Source organism: Prionailurus viverrinus, chromosome D2 (genome assembly GCF_022837055.1).
Source record: "Prionailurus viverrinus isolate Anna chromosome D2, UM_Priviv_1.0, whole genome shotgun sequence".
Classification (NCBI taxonomy): Eukaryota; Metazoa; Chordata; class Mammalia; order Carnivora; family Felidae; genus Prionailurus; species Prionailurus viverrinus.
The window spans coordinates 12,289,025-12,311,585 of NC_062571.1; the positions used below are offsets into that span (position 1 = coordinate 12,289,025).

The following is a 22,561-nucleotide window of genomic DNA, read 5'->3' on the forward strand; positions in this document are numbered from 1 at the left end:
CACATAAAAATTTTTAAGAGACAACTGAAAATTGATTAATCTATTAGTTAATAACAACCTTAATGCATAAAGGTTTCTAGATATTCCTGAACAGCTCTATCCATTCTCATTTTAGCTCACATTCCACATTAGTGTACAGGGTGTTAGTCTTTCAGAAGTGTATAGATTTTTTATAATTAGAAAAGAAACATGTGCTTATTGCAGAAAAGCTGAAAATTTAGATGAGCATGGGGAAAAAGAAATCATGCTCTTTAACACCCAGATCGATAACAGTTGGCCTTTTATGGATTTCTTTGGTTATTTTACCTCTCATTCTATGCATTTGCCTACATCTGATCATCTTTATATATACATTTGTGTATATAAAATGGTTATGTATATATATATATATATATATATATATATATATATATATATAGGCTGTGTACATATACAAGTTAAAGTTTTGGGGGAGAGTTTTTTCTAACTCATGTTAGAAATTTAAAAAATCTGGCCTTTTGTAGCAATGTGGATGGAACTGGAGAGTGTTATGCTAAGTGAAATAAGTCATACAGAGAAGGACAGATTCCATATGTTTTCACTCCTATGTGGATCCTGAGAAACTTAACAGAAGACCATGGGGAGGGGAAGGAAAAAAAAAAATGGTTAGAGAGGGAGGGAGCCAAAACATAAGAGACTGATAAAAAAACTGAGAACAAACTGAGGGTTTATGGGGGGTGGGAGGGAGGGGTGGGTGGGTGATGGGTATTGAGGAGGGCACCTGTTGGGATGAGCACTGGGTGTTGTATGGAAACCAATTTAACAATAAATTTCATATTTAAAAAAAAGGTGCACGGTAAAAAAAAAAAAGAAATTTTTAAAATATAGGATAGTGGAGGGGCATCTGGGTGGCTCAGTCGGTTAAGCATCTGACATTTGATCTCAGCTCAGGTCTTGATCTCAGGGTTGTGAGTTCAAGCCCTGCACTGGGCCCCTCACTGGGCATGAAACCTACTTTAAAAAAAAAAAAAAGTGGCTGCTTGTATACAAAGATGCCTTCTCCTCCTCACATCACCCAGCTAGGTGCTTCTAATTTGAGCTTGTCTGCTGTAGCATTTGTGGAAGAGGGATAATCCTTGGCCAGTGGTCCTAGCCTCTGGTAGGGGAGGGGTGTGGCCCAAGGAAGACAAGTTCCAATGGGGTGTCCGGATGGGACCCTGACATTGGGCCTGTCCCATGAGACTGGTGGGAAGTCTCTAATGCAAGTTCATCTGGCTCAGTTTCTCTTTTGATTGCTCTAATCTCAGCAGGGGAATGACTGCATTGAAACCAGGATCCCCACTTCTGTCTCCCAGAACTATACTTTTGCCACATGGCCTCTTTAGGGAACCTGGCACACAGTAGGTCCTTAATAAATATAGATCTGCTGAAGGGGAAAAAAAAAAATCACCTACCAGAGATCACCACCAGAGATCACTGTGGCTAAGGTGATTATACAACACATGTTCTGGTTTTCAGCATGGTTACACTGGCAGAGGCTAGGTAGGATTGGTGAGATTATCCTGAGGACTTCAGGGTCCACCACCCTCCCATTAGAAGAGAAAGAAACAAAACTCTGATGACTCAGGTCATTTAATATGTGTTTTAAAAGATACAGAAAATATGAGTGAGGTTTCTATACCTTTGCATTATTCTTTTGGTAGCGTATTTTAATGCTCACTCCAGATTTTCCCCAAGATTGATTAATAAGGAATCTAAAGACTGCCAGAGTTTCCATCTTACAATAAAAAGTGGGAAAGGACGCAATCCTTCATGTTTCTTTGGTTAAACACACTGGTAGCAGAAAGAGGGTAGGGGATAGCACATGGCCAGGTGTCAGGAGGGTCCCCTTGGCTAACCGAGTGCCTGAGGTACCGAGAGAGGATGCTGGCCCTTCCTGTGCTGACCTGGTTTACCTAAGCCCCATTGCTTTCTTCCACCTGGCCCAGTTTTCCGGCAATGGCAAGCCTCCTAGGACTCCTGAGGGAGAAGGGTCTGCTTGCTCTGTTCTGTTGCCCCATCCTAAACTTGTCCAACTGGGAACCCAGCTGTGCCCCGCCCCTGCGCACAGTAGGGTTAGCTCGGAGAAAAGGCTCTTTGAAGGCTTTTGTGAAATCTGGTTAACATTTCCTTGCAGTTCACCATGACCGGTGGTTGGAAAGTTTCTCTAGGCTGTAATACAGATTTTCAAAGTTAATGATAAACATATTCCTAAATTATCTTTAATTCAGCCATGCCAGTTCTCAGTGAAGCCCAGACATCCGTGGAGTCAATTGTTTACCTGAAAGGGGTTCTCCAGTACTGTCTGGAAAGCCGTTTTCTTCTCCCTGAAAACCAGAAAGCAACCTTCATTAGAATCATTCCCATTTGTGGAGATATTATCAATTTTCCAATTTAGTTACATTTCCACCAAAGCCTGGCAGGCGGTGGGGGCAGGGGTGGTGGTGATGGAGCTTAAGAACAGTATCGCTCACCTCCCTCTATGAGCTCCTGGAGGGCAGGGGCTCTTGTCTATTTGCGCCCCCCACCCCCACCCCGTGCCCAGAACAGTGCCTGACACACGGTAGACACTCAACAAATGTAAGTTACATGAGTGACTCTATTTTTTAAAAAGGTATCAATGCATGAAACAATGTGCTGTTTTATTTTTCTTTCACGCTAGGGGTTCTTTTTCTTATTTTTATTCCCTACCCACTTTTTGTTGGGCTTGTTGTCAGTCTAGGTTACAATTTGTTCCCATATCTATTATACTTTTTTAATGTTTATTTATTTTTGAGAGAGAGAGACAGAGAGAGAGAGAGAGAGCGAGAGGAGGGGAGGAGCAGAGAGAGAGAGAGACACAGAATCCGAAGCAGGCTCCAGGTTCTGAGCTGTCAGCACAGAGCCCGATGCGGGGCTTGAACTTGCAGACTGTGAGATCATGACCTGAGCCGAAGTCGGACGCTTAACCGACTGAGCCACCCAGGTGCCTATTATCTATTTTTTTTAAAAATATATTTCAAAACAGCAAAGAGAAACTGTTAGAAAGCAGTGTGCAAATCTCCTGAGGATCGTGTTTCTGCCCTTCTGAGGGGGGGTTCTGTTTTTACAAGCAAGGTTGTGCCATACAGCATGCTACATGAAGGGATTTACCGTGACCTTGTTGGAAGGGGGTGTGTGTGAGTGTGTTTTCAATGAAGTCCACAGAGGACACCATAGTCAGTACATGTTTGTTTATGTTAACTCCATCCTCATACAATGAAAACCTCTCTCAACGGCTAGGATTACCCCTGCCATCACGGTCCAGAAGAAGCCACGGTGTTGGGTCAAACAAAAACCCTGGGTTTTATTTACTCCAGCTGCACCCATCATTTATCAATGCGGGTCTCTGCATCCTCATTTGTAGATTAAGGGGGAGGATAGATTAGCTTATCTCTAAGATGCTCTACATTCTCGGTTTTGTCCTTAAAGATGTGCTAATTCCCTGGTGTCTTTTTCCTCTTAATCTTCTAAGAAGCCTTCCCCCCTCACTCCAAGCTCATAAATCTCCATGTCTCAGCAATGTAGATGCAGCTGTCTAATTACGGGCCTCATTGTTTTTCCACACCAGAAGCATTCCTATGTTTTACCAGCTAGATTTTTCCCCTCAACGAATCTAAGTATTTCTTCTTCTATGTTTTTTAATGTTTATTTATTTTTGAGAAACAGAGAAAGAGCACAATTGGGGTAGAGGGGCAGACAGAGAGGGAGACACAGAATCCGAAGCAGGCTCCAGGCTCCGAGCCATCAGCACAGAGCCCGACGCGGGGCCCAAACCCATGAGCTATGAGATCACGACCTGAGCCAAAGTCGGACGCCCAACCGACTGAGCCACCCAGGCACCCCAGGTCTAAGTATTTCTTGCTTCTGTCTGAGTCTTGGTCCTTGCCAACGTCCTAACTGGAATAAAAAGCACACTGCTCGCTCTATACATATGGTTTGTAAGAGTTACAGGGAGTTTTTGAAAGAACAAAACTCTGTCTCTATGCAACTTTTTTACTTTTGGGAGGCTAAAGCTCCCCAACGGCAGGCAGGGCCACCGTTCGGTGGTTCGTGCAGGGACCTGCCTTCCCACATCTGCGCGGCCGCAGCAGGACCAGGCAGGCATGTTCTTTTATCAAGAGCCACGGTTCTGCTCACCGAGCTGGAAACATGCACAGGAGGAAACAGAAACGGGGCCTTCAGCCGGAGTTAAGAGGCACCAGTGTTCAAACCTGTTAGCCTCCGTGGTACAGCTGAGGTTCCTGCTAAAACGTGAACCCTCTTTTAATGGGAGACTCCGTGATGGAGCATACATGACTCGGTTTCTTATCACCTGGAGAACATTCTTACCGAACACGATGTCTGGCCAGAATTATCCCCATGACAGAGATAAGGGACATGACATGACTCAGAATTACTTGTGAAGGTTGATGGAGACAGAATAATACAAGAATATCAACGATCTCTGTTCTTGCTCTAATTATTATGTGATGCTACTTTTAGGCTAGTTTTCATTTTAAAACTTTTGTTTATTTATTTTTTTAAATATTTATTTTTGAGAGAGAAAGAGAGAGAGAGAGAGAGCGCGCATGCGCGCAAGTTGCGGAGGGGCTGAGAGAGGGAGACACAGAATGTGAAGTAGGCTCCAGGCTCTGAGCGTTCAGCACAGAACCCGATGTGGGGCTTGAACTCCTCAACCACGAGATCATGACCTGAGCCAAAACTGGACACCTAACCGACCAAACCACCCAGGCACCCCTTTAGTTTATTTGAGAGAGGGGGTGGGAGGGGCAGAGGGAGAATCCTAAAAAGGCTCTATACCGTCAGCACGGAGCCCGACGCATGGCTCGATCTCATGAACCGTGAGATCATGACCTGAGCTGAAATCAAGAGCCCAACGCTCAACCCACTGAGCTACCCAGGCACCCCATGAGGTTAGTTTTCAAAGAGTGAAATCATAAAAGACTTATTTTTGCATTTTTTAATGGCCTTACTGAAACCACACACATGCCTTTATTCAAACCTTCTTTACAGAGAATGAAATATGTACAAGTTCCCGTGCTGGAACCTATATGCAAAGACAAAAAAAAAAAAAAAAAAAATCTGAACCCTTGGCCTCAAGGCCTGCCCCCAGATGTACTGGGACAGTAGAGACATACACAAATAACCCAAATACAAGGCAGAAGGGGACGAGTTCCAATAGGGAGGTGTAGTTGAAGTCAGAGAGGAGACATTTCTTCCAACAGAAAAAACCAGAGGCAGTTTCTCTGAATCTCTGAACCAGAAATATTGAGATGAGCTTTTGCCGGGAATTTGGACAGTGGGCACTTGGAGGCAAGGGCATTTAGCCGGAGTCTTTCTGAAGCAAAGGCAATGAGAGGCAATGGGATAGGAGATGGCGCTCTGAGGCTGGACTGAGGCCTGAAAGCCCATCTAAAGAGCTAGGCTCCATCTCACAGATATTGGGGGGCGGGGGGGGGGGGTCACCAAGGAGCTCTGGCCGGAAGCAGCTATGCTTGCCCAGGAGCACAGCAGGAAATTCCCCCTGGCCATGTACAGCACAGGTACATGGCGCTTAGGGAGCATGTAAAGGCCAGGTGGTGGTGGGGTGTGGTGGGGGAAAGCAAGATGGCCTTGGAGGTGACGACTGATGAGACCCCAGACCATCCATCTGGGAGAGGAAGGGATAAAGCTACAGCCCCTGCAGAGATACAGTCACGAGGTGAAGGGAGGTGAAATCCAGGGCGAGTTTTGAAGAGTAAGACCACAAGATGTCCCTGTGTGTTGAAGACATGGCGCTGGTCCTTGAGGGACGCCAGGGCAGGAGAGGAAAACATGGACATTGACGGGATTATGGAAGGAGAGAGAGACGCTGGAGAGCAAGACGTGTGGTCACAAACTTGAGGAGCACTTCAACACCCACATTTCGGTGGAAGGGGAGGGAACGAGGAAGGAAAGCAGAGAAGGGAGGTCAGAGAGGAGGGAGTCAGCATCAAGACCGGGAAAGGCTGGAAGCTCTGGGGGCCGTTTGGAGACGAAATTTGGTGAGGGGATGAGCGGCCATATCCTAGAACGGTTCTAGCAGAGAGGTGGGCGTGCAAGCCGGCTTCTACCAGGGGGCGGCGAGGACACAGAGGTGTCTGTGGTGCTAGCCTCCCCAGCCTTTCTATCCGCCTCACTTTCTCTTATCTTTGAGGTCCCGGCTCAGAAGTCACTTCCTCCTGGAAAGCCTTCTGCAAACTCCCAGTCTGGGTTACGTGCCCGGGGTGTTCCCACACACCCGTACGTGCCACCCCATTGGACGGCGACACTGGGTGTGGGAGTTTGAAGTCTGGAGACTCCAGACTACCAGACAAGGGCCCTTGTCCATGCTGTCCTGTGATTAGCACGTTTGAGACAGATAACACATAGTATCTGTGCAAGGGACAGCGAGTGGGAGGGAGGAAGGAAAGAAGACACAACTATGGCGTGGAGTCTGTGTTCTCCAGACCAGGGGATGAACGTTCTCCATGATGCTGTCCCTATGTCATCGTCACGCCCTCTGACTCTGCTCCTTGGCCTCGTCTCCTTGGCCACCAATTCTGTGGCCTCCATCCCAGCTCTGTTGTTCTGGTCTCCCCTGGATTCCTGTCCACTCAGCCAGGGTCCGGCATCTTAGGGATGGGTTTAAAAACACCCTAGATTTGTCCATCAGCTGTGGGCCCCTGGCCAGTACTTAGCTCTGCCCTTCCTTCCCCCTGTCTTGTTCTAAATTGCTGAGTATGGCTGGGAAAAAGAAGGGACAAACTTCACACATTATATGATCACGTATCTGGTCTCAGCTGGGTCTCAGCTTCTCCTCGGTCATTCTTGGTCTCTCTTCCAACTGGGCCTTGTTCCAAACCTTTTCCAGTCTGCTGAAGGCCCCGTACCTATTTGTGCCTACTATCCCAGAAAGGGCTCGGCCGATGTATTTGCCCCCACTCCTTTTCTCCTATCTCCAAAGAGATGGGGTCTTTTCATCTTCAAGGCCTGACCTGTATCCTCGAATTATGGTCCTGTGCAGAGGTTTTTAAGAGTACTTACTGCAAAGGGTGGGACAGGTCTTGTCCACTTTTATATTGCCTAGCACTGACCTTAGTTACCGTGTTTCAAAAATGTTAGTTCAACTTAACTGAACCCAGAAGCGTCACAAGGTGGCCTCTCGCTACAACACGGGACTCGCCTCCAGGAGCAGTTCAGCCTTGAGGTATGGTCTGAGGTAGGGAGGGGACAGAGGATCAGCTCACGGACAAGACGCAGGATACAGAGGATGTGGCAAGTTCGGTGATGGTTCCGGAAGCAGCCTACGTGGAGAATTTCCAAAAGGGGACTGCGGGTTCCACGTGGATATCAGAGGGGTGTGTGATACCCGTAGGGAATGTGGGCAGATGACACCTGGGGACAGCCAGGGCCAGTACAGTCCTCAGGAGGTTGCCGATGGCAGGAATCTACTGTAAGCCCAGTTCTAGGAACTGGAGTCCAGGATGCCGGGATGCTGTGACTTGGGCACAGAGGTCCAGGCTGTGGCATCCCTGGGACCTGGGGCTGGGGCCTGAGGGAATGAATAATGTTCAGCCGCACAAGCTGTAGCTTGAGATCTCGCTGCTCCCATTAAAACTGATCCAGGAACACAGAGGACAGAGTTGTGGGTCAGAGCGGCACCAGGCTTAGCTGTGAGCAACCCAGGAAGGCAGGGGAAATGAGGCGGGGTCTTAAAGGGGTCCCAACTCCATCTCTTCCCTTGCACGTCTGCCCCTTCCCCTCCAGGGGTCCTATCATACACAATTCTCCCCTGGTCTAAGCCAACCTCTGCAACCAGCCTCCTCATTCCACCCTCTTTATTCTTCCCTAATTCTTTCCAGATTTCTCAAGGACTTAATTCTGCAGAGTGCCTGCTATGCGCCACGTGCATGATGCTTGGGGTTAGCTCACTGACTCCTCCAAGCGCTTCTTAGGAGCTAAGAACTATGATTTACAAATGATAAAGAAGAGTTCTGTTCAAAGGCCTTGTTTTAATTCTGAATGAGATTTGAGCTTAAAGTACTGGTTTTGTGGGAAAGAATGGTTCCTGGGTACGGTTCGACCTGAATGCCAAAAGAGAAAAGTCTAGATAAGAACAAAGATGGAAACAACCCAAATGACCATTGACAGATACATGGAATAAAAAAATGTAGAATATTATTCAGCATCAAAAAGGAAGGGAATTCTGACCCACACGACAACACAGATGAACCTTTGAGGACATTACGGTAAGCGAAATAAGCCAGACACAACGGGAAAGATGTTGTGTGAGTCTAGTTATATGAGGTACCTGGAGGAATCAAATTGAAAAGACAGAAAGTCGGGGCGCCTGGGTGGCTTGGTCGGTTGAGCGTCCGACTTCGGCTCAGGTCATGATCTCACGGTCCGTGAGTTCGAGCCCCGCGTCGGGCTCTGTGCTGACCGCTCAGGGCCTGGAGCCTGTTTCAGATTCTGTGTCTCCCTCTCTCTCTGCCCCGTCCCCACTCATGCTCTGTCTCTCTCTGCTCAAAGATAAATAAACGTTGAAAAGACAGAAAGTCAAATAGCGATTACCAGGAGGTGGGAGGGGGGTGAGGGTAGAATGGCGAATTAGTATTTAATGGGTATGGAGTTTCAGTTTGGGAAGATGAAAAGGTTCTGGAGATGGATGGGGGTGATGGCTGCCCAACATGAACGGACTTAAAGCCACGGAACCATACCCTTAAAAATGGTCAAGATGGTAAATATTATGTCATGTGTATTTTGCCACAATAAAAAAATGTGTTTACTCTTCTTAGGAGATTTGAAGGTACCACAAAGTTAAACACCAATGTTTTATATATTCAACTAGGCTAAAGAAAATCCCCATTTTGTTAAGCCTCCTCACTGTGAATATGGGGGGAATTAGCTTCTATTTGGGCAAAGGTGTTGACTGCTGAATTCTCTAGGCAGAGAGAAAGCTGGTGTGGTCATACTCATTTTGTGCTCTGGTCATAGCTTAGAAGCTGGCAGCCCGGTTCCATCATGCTTAGGGAGCTGCAGGCACAAGGTGCTGAAGAGCGGCTTCTGGAGATTTACACCTGGCCATTTCACACAGGGCTCTGGGCAGCAGAAATCCAAAGGCCAGGAACACATGTGGAGAAAACCCCACACTGTGGGGAAAACGCCAGGTCTGGTCCATCCCCCGTGGGGATGGACGGATCGGCGGGAGATGCTGACAGATTGATGGGGAAGGTACTGACTGGTACCTAGGGGCTAGTTTTCTGTGAATCATGCTCTTCTGGACTGGCGAGTTCCATCTTTAATGCCTACGCTTAGCTAATTAATAAAGAGTTCGTTCCACCTTTATTATTTCGAAAACTAGGGAAAGGATAACCGGGTGGGAAAGCACTCAACAGGCTGGTTAACCTGATGATCACCTAAGTCTGGTTGGAGGTTTCCACAAAGAGCAAAACCAAGTTGTCACCGCTCAACCTGGTATCGGTAACCCAAATTACAGGCAAAGAGCCCGAAAAGAGCCGTCTTCCATGCGAATTACTTAAGTAGCTTCTTTGGGGGGAAGCAACTAATAGTAAAGCTTGAGCTCTCTGCTTTAAGAAAATATTTCAGGAAATGGCTTTGAAAATATGATTTTGAAAGCTCAGGTGTGCAACAGTAACAGGGCTTCGATAGCATGGATTTACACGGTTCTAGACTCTCTCCTGTCACACGGCTAGTGAAACTCAAGTAGCTTTCAGTGGTGTAAATTCCCAAGACAGAGCGAGTATCTCTATAACTCTTCTTGTTTTTTTTAATTTTGTAAATGTTTATTTATTTATGAGAGAGAGAGAGCGACAGAGCACGAGTGGGGAGAGGGGCAGAGAGACAGAGGGAGACACAGAATCCGAAGCAGGCTCCAGGCTCTGAGCTGTCAGCACAGATCATGACCTGAGCCGAAGTTGGATGCTTACCTGGCTGTCACTTAGGCACCCCTCTCTTCTGAATGCATTTATCGATCATCTGCTTCTACACGTTAGGAATGGACTATGAATCTGCTGTTGGATTTTCTAAAACAATTTATACTTCATTCTTTTTCTGCAAGGTAGTTACTGTTATCGTAGCAACCATCTACACTTTTACTTTTTATGGAAGGATACTATACATACCTATTTATTTGAAAGTATATTCTAGAAGCTGGCCTTTAGAAAGGACCTACTTGGTGTAAGAGACCAGTCTAGGCCTGGGATATGGAGACAAAGGAGCCACATCCCTGCTGCTTCAAGGTTACAACCCAGCAATGCAACAAAGACGTGAGCAAAAATACTGACACCACCAGGAATGAAAAACGTGTTAGAGAGACATAGAGGGGCGCCTGGGTGGCTCAGTCAGTTAAGCGTAAGACTTGGGCTCAGGTCATGATCTCATAGTTTGTGGGTTCGAGCCCCGCGTCGGGCTCTGTGCTGACAGCTCAGAGCCTGGGACCTGCTTCAGATTCTGTGTCTCCCTCTCTCTCTGCCCCTCCCCTGCTCATGCTCTCTCTCAAAAATAAACAAACATTAAAAACATTTTTAAAAAGAAAGGCATAGAGAGAATGCCAGGGGAGCACAAGGGTGGGCAAGAATCCAGGTGATACCTCAGGGAACAGGAAAAGTTTCATTGAGTTTGAAAGAATGAAATACAGAAGAATGGGAATTTGAATGAATGCCACCCTGCTTTGCTAGGAGGACAGCAAATCTGTGGCTCTGTGTACATTTGGTTCTTTATTCTCTTCAATGAGGGTTCTGTCCAATTACGAGCAAGACCGGCTACTTCTGGAGTTGAAGTCAGGGTCAAAGACTGGAGCAGCTGCGCCTGGGACTTGGAGGCCGGGCACACTCAGATGTAATTTCATACCCTTGCTACGGTTTCAAAGGTGAAGGGAGGAGGGGTTTTCCCCTTGTGCATGATTACTGTTCAGAAATATCACCAAGCGTTTCACAGGAGGTGATGATTTGCATGCACAAAGGCAATGGGTGTCACAGAGAGGTGGGGGGTTCCTGCCTAGTCTCACCCTCACTCTGGGCGGAGGACACATGCGATGCCAGAGCACAGACTCCTCCGAGGCTGTGAGATGAGGACTTGCATTCACAACCCCTCATTTCAGCCTATAATTTTCCCGCAGTGCATAATTACGTGTGGGCTGAAGAAAGACCACTGGATGTCAAGTGCCAGTGTATGGAAGTTTATGGGGCCTAAATGCCACCGAAATGTTTGAATGAGCGACTCCACTACTTTCTCCTTTCATTTGAAAACAAAAAACAAAAAAAACAAAAACACAAAATAAGAAGGACAGGGGCACTCAGGTGGCTGAGCTGGTTAAGGGTCTGACTCTTGATCTCAGCTCAGGTCTTGACTGCAGGGTCCTGAGTTCAAGCCCTGCATTGGACTCCACGCCCAGTGGAGTCTATTTTTAAAAAAAAAAAAAAAAAAAAAAAAAAAAGGACAGTTCCCAACTGATAATTTTTCTTTTTTTAATGTTTATTTTTTGAAACAGAGAGAAGAGAGAGAGAGCGCGCGAGTGAGCGGGGAAGGGGCAGAGAAAGAGGGAGACACAGAATCCGAAGCAGGGTCCAGGCTCTGAGCTGTCTGCACAGAGCCGAATGCAGGCTCCATCCCATGGACTGTGAGATCATGACCTGAGCCGAAGTTGGACACTCAACTGACTGAGCCGCCCAGGCACCCCTGACTGATAATTTTTCTTAAAAAAAAAAAACCATGATTTTTGACTTTCCTATGGAGCAAAACTGATACCTGTTTAGAGAAACCTCACTTCAAATTTTGGATTTGCATCTTTACCCAGGGCAGTGACATGGGGTATGGTCCTCTCCCGTGATGCTGGGCAGTGGCTCCCGCTCCCCGCTCCTACATGACCACAAAGGTCAACAACCCACACACTGACAACCATACTGCACCCACACAGCCCTTCTGCTTTTCACTTTCAGAGCAGTATTCAATCAATTACATGAGATCTTCTACACTTCATTATCAAACAGGCTTTGTGTTAGATATTCTTGCCCACCTGCAGGCTAATGTAAATGTTCCGAGCACGTTTAAGGTCAGCTGGGCTGAGCTATGATGTTCGGTAGTTTAGGTGTAGTGATACATTTTTGACTTAAATATTTTCAGTTTACGATGGATGGGCTTATGAGGCATAACCCCATTATAAGTTGAAGACTACCTTTATTCAAATATCATATATATATTTTTTTAAATCCATAAGAGATGTGAAGCTCTTTCTCTCCAGCTCTTAGCTCATCTCTCAATCGCTCCTCCCAACCCAGAGGTCACTGGTTACAATCTGGGGCATGTCCTTCCTGATTCCTTAGTCATAGGAACCAAGACTGAGCCACTTTTTTTTTAGCCTCAAACCATACTAGTCTACAACATGCTTTATTTAATGATACCTTATGGATATCTTTTCAGGTCAGTGGTCTCTCTTTTTTTTTTTAATTTAAAAAAAATTTTACATGTTTATTTATTTTGAGAGAGAGAGAGAGAGACAGAGGGAGAGAAGGAGGGGCAGAGAGAGAGGGAGACAGAGAATCCCAAGCAGGCTCCATGCTGTCAGCACAGAGCCCAATGTGGGACTCGAACTCATGAACTGTGAGATCATGACCCGAGCTGAAACCAAGAGTCGGACACTTAACCAACTGAGCCACGCAGGTGCCCCTGGTCTCTTCTCTTTTTTATTTTTATTTTTATTTTTATTTTTTAATTTTTTTTTCAACATTTTTATTTATTTTTGGGACAGAGAGAGACAGAGCATGAACGGGGGAGGGGCAGAGAGAGAGGGAGACACAGAATCGGAAACAGGCTCCAGGCTCTGAGCCATCAGCCCAGAGCCTGACGCGGGGCTCGAACTCCCGGACCGCGAGATCATGACCTGGCTGAAGTCGGACGCTTAACCGACTGTGCCACCCAGGCGCCCCTGGTCTCTTCTCTTTTTAATGGTTTTAATTATACTGTGTCAAAATACCAACATTTACTCGACCGGTTAATTTTTTTCTATTTCAAACACACTCTGCCTTAATTTCCATAGGATCAAGTCCTTGAATAGTGACATTGCCCAATCAATGAGTAACAGATGCCACCAAATAGTGTTCCAAAAGTTGTATCAATCTGCATCTCAACCACGCAAACCATGCTGTACCTCGACACCCACACCAATGGGAAGTCTAAGTGAAATCCTAAGTCACTAGTGAAATTCAAAGGCATTACAGTCAATAAAGCACTGAATGATGATGAGAACAGAAGCCTTTAAGTCAAACAATTAGAGCAGATTAGAGACTGTATAATTTAATGATTAATAAACTTCTCGTGTGCTGTTCTTAGGGAAATAACTACTTAAGTGCTAGAAAGCAGGCATTTTTGACCTTTGGCTTCTATGTGTCTTACCAGAAATATGTTATCTTGACTTGGCCCGAAAGTAGAAATAAGTAAAAAAAAAAAAAAAAAAAAAACCATCAAATTAGACTACATCAAATTAGAGTGCAGATTTTCCTTGACTTACAATAGGGTTATATCCTGATAAACTCATCATAAGTTGAAAATATCCTAAATTCAAAATGTGTTTACTACCATGAATGTTCATTACTGAACATCATAGCTCAGCCCAGCCGACTTTTAATGTGCTCAGAACACTTACGTTAGCCTGCAGTGGGCAAGAACATCTAACACAAAGCCTATTTGATAATAAAGGGCTGAAGATCTCTGTAATTGAGTACTGCACTGAACGTGAAAAGCGAAGAGTGCCTGGCTGGCACAGTCGGTTAAGTCCCCAGCTATTGATTTTGGCTCAGGTCATGATCTCGTGGTTCATGAGTTCGAGCCCCGTATCGGGCCCCACGCTGACAGCACAGAGCCTGCTTAGGATTCTGTCTCCTCTCTCTCTCTGCCTCTACCCTGCTCACATGCTCTCTCTCTCTCCCTCCAAATAAATAAACTCAAAAAAAATAAAAATAAAAAGAAAGTGAAAAACAGAAGGGCTGTGTGGGTGCAGAATGGATGTCAGTGTGTAGGTTGTTGACCCCTGTGGTCGTGTGGCCACGTGGGAGCTGAGGCCGTGGCCAGCATTAGGAGAGCGATGCGGACCCCCCGCCTGGGAAAAGATCCAACTCCGAAATTCAAAGTGCAGTCTCTACTGAATATGTATCACTTCACCACCACGGTAACGTTGAAAAATTGTAAGTTGGCCCATCAAAACTTGGGGACTGGCTGTACTTTGATTTTTCTTTTAAAATTTCACTTCTGAGAAGTTTACGAAAGAAAAGATCTGCAGGGACCTCAAAGGATAACTTTAGTGGGCAGCATGAATTTGTAGTGGGGACAGCAGTTTGCATTCCGTTATTTTCTCCAGCATGCAGAAACACAGAGTGCAGGTGGTCCTGGTCTACCCAAGCCCAAGGGCTTGGCCACACAGGGTCCACCAAAAATCAGCAAGAGCCCGTCGAAATGCCAGACAGGTGGAGGGCTGTTGTGCGCTGAGCCTGAGGGTGGGGGAGGGAGCGAGAGAGAAAAGGGTACAAGGTGGGGGGGGGGGAAGGGACTTCAGAGTCTGAGGTGGAGGGTTTGTTTCCTGTGATGATGTGCTACGAGACAGATGGGACAAGCAGAGAGAGGCAGGTCAGTGGGAGGTCACCATGCCAGACACATAAATTTAGTCTAGAAAAAGTCAGATGATACAACTCGAGGACGTTAAGTTCTATCCTGGGAAACAGTATCAGATCCTTGTGTGTATGGGGCAGAACTGTCTAGGGAATCAAGAGATCTGCCCCTTGGAAAGACCCTAATCAAATTCACCTGGTACTACTCCCCTAATTTTAACTTTCTAGTGGTTTGTGTATCTGCTCCCCCAATGTGGCACCCCAGGCACGTTATAGTAGAGGTTAGACGGTCAACAGCAGGGACTGGATGGGACAGTGGGTAAATGAAGGAGGGAGGGAGCAGGGAAAGGGGGAGGTGAGGGATACATGGACTTACGGAACAGGTGCTTTCTGGTCCAGCAAAACCCACCCTTGAAATTCCTTCTCCGTCCTCTCAATGCCCAGGCAGCTGTGTATCAAGAACCACCCCCCTCCCCCCCACCCCACAGCCTGTTTCAAGAAATTTTGGATTGGTAGATACTGGCCTCAAAGCCAAAGGGAGTCCCTCTCACCAGGGTTAAAAATAGCAAGTAGAGGCTCTAGGGAAAGTTTTCTAGTTTTCTCTAAGAGCACTGCTTCCTCATTCTCGAAACATCGTCTCAGGGACGAAGTGAGAAACTGCCAAGTACTTCCCAAAGCCAGAACTATCGGCTTGTCCCTCAAAGAACAAAGCAAAGGGCTCACCAATCTATGAGACTGGTCTTGTTGGCGCTTGAAAAGGATCGCCACGCATCACTCAGAGCAGGTAGCAGCCTGCCGGGCTGACTCAGGGAAGATACCATCAACAGCAAGTGCCGCTCGGTCCGTTCTCTGTTATTATAATGCACGTAATTGCTTCAGGTTCGCAGATAGTCTGGCAGACCGGTTGCTCTGCCAAGGCAGTGAGGGTTTTGCCAACTACCTCCCAATACAATTTGAAGGAAAGAGCGACCTTGCCATTTACCAGTTTTATTCCAGGAGCTCTTACCCAGGCTACTCTGCCAGACGGATATCATTTAGAACTATTGGAAAAGCCTAAAATCTCCTTAGGCGAGCGGCCCAGCGGCAACTGGTAACTGGCAGCTGTTACTGACTCAGAAATGCTGGGCATCGGGGGTGGGCAAGTGACGCTGGACAAGGTCCCAACTCCACCCCTCAATCGACTGACACTGGTTCCCTCCACTATGAAACAAAAGAAATCGCCAACAACATGATTTTTGTGGTCCCCTTCAGCTATGAAGATGCCGAGCTGTCAATCTACACATCTGGGCCCAAACCCACTTTCTAAGTGGTCAGGATTAGGGGGGCCTGGGTAGCTCGGTCGGTTAAACGTCCGACTCTTGATTCGGCTCAGGTCATGATCTTGCAATTCATGGGACTGAGCCCAAACTGGGCTCTGTGCTGCCAGCTCGGAGCCTGCTTGGGATTCTCTCTCTCCCTGTCTCTATGCCTCTCCCCAGTTAGTGTGCTCTCTCTCAAAATAAATAAACTTAGAAAAAAGAAATCTCTTGGGGTGCCTGGGTGGCTCAGTTGGTTAGGTGCCCAACTTTGGCTCAGATTGTGATCTCGTGGCTTGTGAGTTTGAGCCCTACATCGGGCTCTGTACTGACAGCTCAGAGCCTGCAGCCTGCTTCAGATTCTGTCTCCCTCTCTCTCTGCCTCTCCCCTGCTGGTTCTTACTCTCTTTCAAATATAAATAAACATTAAAAACTAAAAAAAAAGAAATCTCTGTACCTTCCTCTCAATTTTGTTGTAAACCTAAAACTGCTTTAATAATAAGGTCTTTAAAAATTAGTAAACTGTGTAAGCTTTCACAATTTTACATGATGTTTTGGTTTAACTGGTTGGAAAGAATGTAGTTTCTAGTATATTGCAAATATTGACATTTTATTTTTAGATATCTATTTTTGAGAGAGAAAGTGTGCCCAAGCGAGGAAGGGGCAGAGTGAGAGGGAGACAGAGGATCTGAAGGGGGCTCTGTGCTGAAAGCAGAGAGCCCAACGTGGGGCTCCAACTCACAAGCCATGAGATCATGACCCGAGCCGAAGTCGGATGCTAACAGGAGCTTAGGAAATAAGGCACAAGAATTAGGCGTGAGCTTCTGGGAGCTGGGAAGAAGGTAGGACCCAGAGTTGGAAGAAATGTAAGGCATGGATGGTAGGTGAGGGGTCAGGGTCACAGGGGGGAGTCCCACCTAAGATAGAAAACATGTGTTGGAAATAAAAGACTTCTGTCGCTTTGACGAATACACAAGATACAAGATTAATCAGTTTCTTGGGCTGCAACTTTAGCATCGATCGTTAATGAAGATAGTTTTCTGGATTACAACGGTTCAGGACTTCAGTCTTGGTCATCACGTGGTACTTTGGATAATACTGTCAACAAGCAAAGCTGCTGTTCCATGGCTTAAAAACTGCGTGTGGGTCCCCTGCCCCCCATCTACCCTGGGCAACATCATGTGCAACTCTATTTTTGAGAGGCTTGTTTAACTTCAAAGAAATCACTTGGTTACTGATAGGCTTTCAACAGATAAAAACAGCATCTTCTTTGTATTTGGTGGCATTTGTCACTAGGAACTGACTTGAGGTCTTAGAACTTATTCAGCGGAAGAAGAGACTGGCAGTCTGGCCTGTTAGGTTTAGTCTGTAAATACAGATGCAAATGTAGTGTAAGGAATATACAGCCTTACACGGGGGGTTGGGGGGGTGCGGGGGAAGGATGTTCCCCACAGCAGGGTTCAGGACAGCAAAAAAAACCTGAAACGGCCTCAAGTCCCATGATAAGGAAACTCTTAAGTGACTCATGGCCAAGAATATAATATAACAGGATGTGAGATAGGATATTTTCCTAGGGTTCTTAAGAGTTTTGACTGGGGCCCCATGCTGAGGACAATGGCATGCATGCATTCCACAGAAAGGGGCCAGGGGAACCCGAAAGGATGAGCTACAAAGTGGACCAAAAGAGGTGGTGTGACAATTACCCCAACCCCACTTTCAGCCTATATAAGAGGAAGAGACTTCTTTGAAGGAACTGGCGGAAGAAGTTTCCCTTCCTCTGCCTTTAAGAGGAAGGGGCACCTCTCTTGGCCCACCCACGCCAGATGAGGGGGTCTCAGGATCACCATCTGTGGGGGGAGCTTGACAGAATGGAAAGACCAGCCTCTCGCTCTTTGTGACTGAGGCGCAATACTTCTACCACTGGGAGGCTCGCACCTGTGTATATGAGGAAGCCACAAGCTGGCCAGGGCTGTCCCTGTCCCTAATGGTGGGACAGTGGGGCAAGTTGCCCATGGCCAAGTGGATGGACGCCATCTTGAAAGCACCCTGCTTTCAGGTAGGAGGGGTGTGATACATCACAGGAGAGAAGGGGCTGGGCTTGGCTGTTGGGAGGCAGATGTAAACAGTCAGCTGGGAGTGCTTTGTCCACATCAGGCCATTATATGGTGCTGAGTTCTCATTTGGGGAAGGAGAGGGGAATGACATCCCTCTTTGGGCCTCAAAATTTCAATCAGGCTTGAGCTGGAAGTGAGGAGACAAGCTTGGAACAGGATGAGTGATTCAAGTACGGGATGGAGTTCATTTAGATGCAATACTAACCAGGTATTTATCGAACATCTTCCCTCAGTCTCCTGGCACGATTATACCCATTTCATAAAGGAGGAAACAGATTCCCAAAATCAGAGTGCCTACATGGCTCAAATCTTGGCTCTACACTGGGTGTTACATGTAACTGATGGATCGCTGGGTTCTACTCCTGAAACCAATACTACACTATATGTGAACTAATTTGAATTTAAATAAATGAATTTCAGAAAAATGAAAAACAAATCTTGGCTCTACTACTCAGTAGCTGTGTGACCTTAAATTATTCAACCCTTCTGTGTCGCAGTGTGCATCTGTAACACGGACGTAGAAATATTACGTCCCACTGAGTCGTTTGGAAGATTAAGCGAGTCCACATAGCTGAGTGCTTGGAAGAACTCTTGGGCTTAAAAATGTTAATTATAATTATTACTCTTTTGATTACATACCATTAACTTCTTGGAAAGGATGCTTAGGGTACTGCATTACGTGAAAGAAGGAAATCATGACATTGTACGGTGTGATTACAACCAGATACAAAATAATTACACCCATGCAAAAGAAAAAAAAGGAAATAATACTTCCCTCATCTTCTTTTCCTAAGAACGTAACTTTCGCATGGAGAGTACTTGGGAAAGCTCCGGCATTCTGCTTGGAACAGGATGTAAACAATCAGGCTGTGTATGTTTTCTGCACAGATCAGTGGCCAGCACATACAATACCCTGAATACTAGAGGACATGTATTCACCCACCCATTCCACTTATTAAATGCCTATGGAATATCAGAGTCCAAATAAATGCTGTAAAATACTCAACACCAAATCACTCAATATTGTTTTGGGTTGAATTGTGCCCCCCACCCCGCCTCCAACTCCAAATTCATATGTCAGAGTCCTAACCTCAGAATATTTTGGAGTATTTTGGAAATAAGGTCTTTATGGAGGTAATCAAGTTAAAGAGAGGTCATCAGGGTGGGCCCTCATCTAACAGGACTGGTGTTCTTATAAAAAGGGGAAATCTGGAGACAGACACTCACATAGGGCCATACCCGGGAGCATGTGGGAGCAGCCTGCACACATGGAACATGAAGAGTTGATGCTGTGGCCTGTCTGGACCCCTCACCCCATGGATGTGGATGCCTGGTTTACCCCAGGCTTTCTCACTCTGCAACACAGAGACGTTCCCAGGACATGAAGAAATACCAGTGATGGGAGCCCACCCTAAAGCAGTCCAGCTGGCATCTCTGGGGGATGGGACCCAGGCACTGGTGCATTATAAATGTTCTCCCAGTGATTCCTAATGTGCAGCCAGGGTCCAGAATTGTTGGACTAAGCAGATCATAGGTGGGCACTAATGTTAGTAAGAAACTTTGTATCTGTTTTCTGCGGGCCACTAACAGGTGCTTTCCATGTTTTAAAAAAAATTTTTTTAATGTTCATTCATTTTTGAGAGAGAGAGAGAGAGACAGAGCACAAATGGGGGAGGGGCAGAGAGAGAGGGAGACACAGAATCTGAAGCGGGCTCCAGGCTCTGAGCTGTCAGCACAGAGCCCGACGCGGGGCTCGAACCCACAAACCACAAGATCATGACCTGAAACTTAACCGACTGAGCCACCCAGGTGCCCCATCATGTTTTTACATCTGTCCTTAAGGATTCTCATTACTTTCTTCAGTGCTAGATCCTACACTGCACAGATAGATGCACAGGACCCCTGCCCCTCCCACGTGCACAGTCATGTCAGGCTCGTGCATTATCTAAAAATGGCCAAGAAGGGTAGGGTGGGGGGAGAATATGGCAGATGAAAGGTGACAGGTACATTTGTGACTAATCTCACAACACCTTCCACTGCCGATTTATGTAAACTAAAATTATTCATCTATCAACGCTGCCGTAGAATAGGTGAATCTAACCAGTGGCCAGATGCTATCCCTCCTATCCAGCGGTTTTGTTTGCAGGGGAGGAAGTGGGAGGCATCAGAATCACCTACCGGGCTTGTAGGGGCACCTGGGTGGCTCAGTCAGTCAAGCTTACGGTTCTTGATTTTAGCTCAGGTCATGATTTCACAGTTCCTGAGTTTCAGCCCCGAGTCAGGCTCGTGCCAACATTGCAGAGCCTGCTTGGAATTCTCTCTCTCTTCCTCTCTCTCTGCCCCCCACCCCCCCGCCACGTCTCTTTCTCTCTATCAAAATTAAATAAACATTTAAAAGAATTAAAAGTTAAAAAAAAAAAAAAGAATCACCTATGGGGCTTTTAGAATCTACTCCTGGGTTTAGGAAGGTTCTGCCCTCCCTTTTCCTGTTCTGGAAGCTCAGAGCTCCTACAACACTCCCTCCTCTCTACCCAGCCTGCCTCTCTTCTGAAACATGGCCAGTAGGGTGCTCTCACTAATGCCTCTCTACCCCTGTTCCCCCCAGAAAACAGCACTAACCCCGCACAGGAGAGAGTCCTAGAAAACTCTGAGGGGCCAGTCTCAAGATGCATGTGCCTGATTAAACCCCTGAGGTCAATGCCTCAAGCCGTGTTTGTCCCTTGCGTGTCCTGCCAGGTCAGCTCCTCTGTGGGTTTCTGGAGGGAGGAACCTGGCCTTGTGGGTCCCGTGCAAGCCACATTGCCACACCAGGGCCTGTGCGGCCCTGTGCGGGCCCAGGGCCTGAGCTGGTACCTGAGCCAGCACAGCTCTTGATTTCTGGGGACTCTCCCCACCTTCTGCCTTGACTGGTTTTTTTTTAGAACATGTTCCAAAGATACGTCATTTGCTCTGGTACCCTTAACACAGCAAGCTTGTGTCCACTTTCCTATTACAAATGGCAGCTCCCACCGTGTGGGGCTCCCTGCCCCCTTCTCCTGCTTCATTTCTCTCCAAAGCACTATTGCCAGTAATAACAGACTTCATTGTCCTTTTTGTTCCTGGTCAGTCTGACTTATGAATCACACACCCGTAAAGCATTTATGATGTGCTTGATGACATTTTTAAGAGCTTAAAAAAGATCAACCGGTATCCTTACAAAGAGGGGGCATTTGTGCACAGAGACAGAGGAAACACTAGGTGAAGACACAGGGAAAAGACAGCCATCAACAAGCAAGGACAGAGGCTAGGACGGAGCCTGCCCCCGGCGCCCTCAGAAGGAACGGGCCCTGCCCACACCTTGATCTCAGACTTACGGGCTCCAGAGCTGGGACACCACGCATTTCTGTTACTGAAGCCACCCCCGCTGTGGTACTTTCCAACAGCAGCCCTAGATATCAACACAGATGTTCGGAATGCTACCCTCCCCTCTTCATTCCCCCTTCCACGTCCTGTACCTAAGCCCTTGGGATCGCATTCCCGGGTGAGCCAAAGAACCTCGGTGTTTCCTCCTAGCCATTCCCTGGACCAGCCACCGCTAGGATGACTTGGCTAAAGCTCTGTTCTTATGCCATCACTCTACAGGGAGACTCTTTCAGGAAGCTCCCCTGTCTGGGAGACGGAGACCATGCTCCCACCCTGGCGCTCCAGGACTTGGCCCGGAGCAGCACTTCCCAGAGCGGAGCTGAGAGGAAACACTGGATGCAGGGCCAACAGGCATGCTGAGGAGGTGGGGGAAACAAGGCTTTCTTTGTTCAGACAAGTCTGCCTCCCTGTCAAGTGAACTCAGCCATCTCCTCTCTCTTTTCCCTTACAGATATGTGCTGAGATTGTCCAAGAATCCAAGGGAGAGTTTCTCAGCTTACCTGCCTATGGAGCCTCTGTTCTGGGAGCATCCATAAACATTCCTACTCAGCTTTCCAGGCCAGAGATTTCAAATGCTAATTCTGAGTGTAGCTCTAAGCAGTCACCATTGTATCCCCACACCTAAGAGAGTAGTGGTATCAAATAATTGATGGATGGATGGATGGATGGATGGGTGACTGGGTGGGTGGGTGGATGGATGGATGGGTGGGTGGGTGGATGGGCGGGTGGGTGACTGGGCGGGTGGGTGGGTGGGTGGATGGATGGATGGATGGATGGATGGGTGACTGGGTGGGTAAGTGGATGGATGGATGGGTGGGTGGGTGGGTGGGTGGGTGGGTGGATGGATGGATGGGTGACTGGGTGGGTAGGTGGATGGATGGATGGATGGATGGGTGGGTGGATGGGTGGATGGATGGATGGGTGACTGGGTGGGTGGGTGGGTGGATGGATGGATGATGGATGGATGGGTGACTGGGTGGGTAAGTGGATGGATGGGTGGATGGATGGATGGATGGATGGATGGATGGATGGATGGGTGACTGGGTGGGTGGATGGATGGGTGGATGGGTGGGTGGATGGCTAGCTGGAT

The 22,561-nt window shown here is 47.1% G+C and overlaps 1 protein-coding gene across 4 annotated transcripts in view; it reads right to left on the reverse strand.

Moving 5' to 3' along the window:
* Positions 1-22,561, reverse strand: part of EDARADD (EDAR associated via death domain) — a 92,897-nt gene that overhangs the window by 12,336 nt on the left and 58,000 nt on the right. For all 4 annotated transcript variants that reach the window (XM_047826383.1, XM_047826381.1, XM_047826384.1 and 1 more), the window contains one exon: positions 2,300-2,345. In XM_047826383.1, coding sequence (XP_047682339.1) covers positions 2,300-2,345 — 46 coding nt within the window. The remainder of the gene's footprint in view (positions 1-2,299; positions 2,346-22,561) is intronic.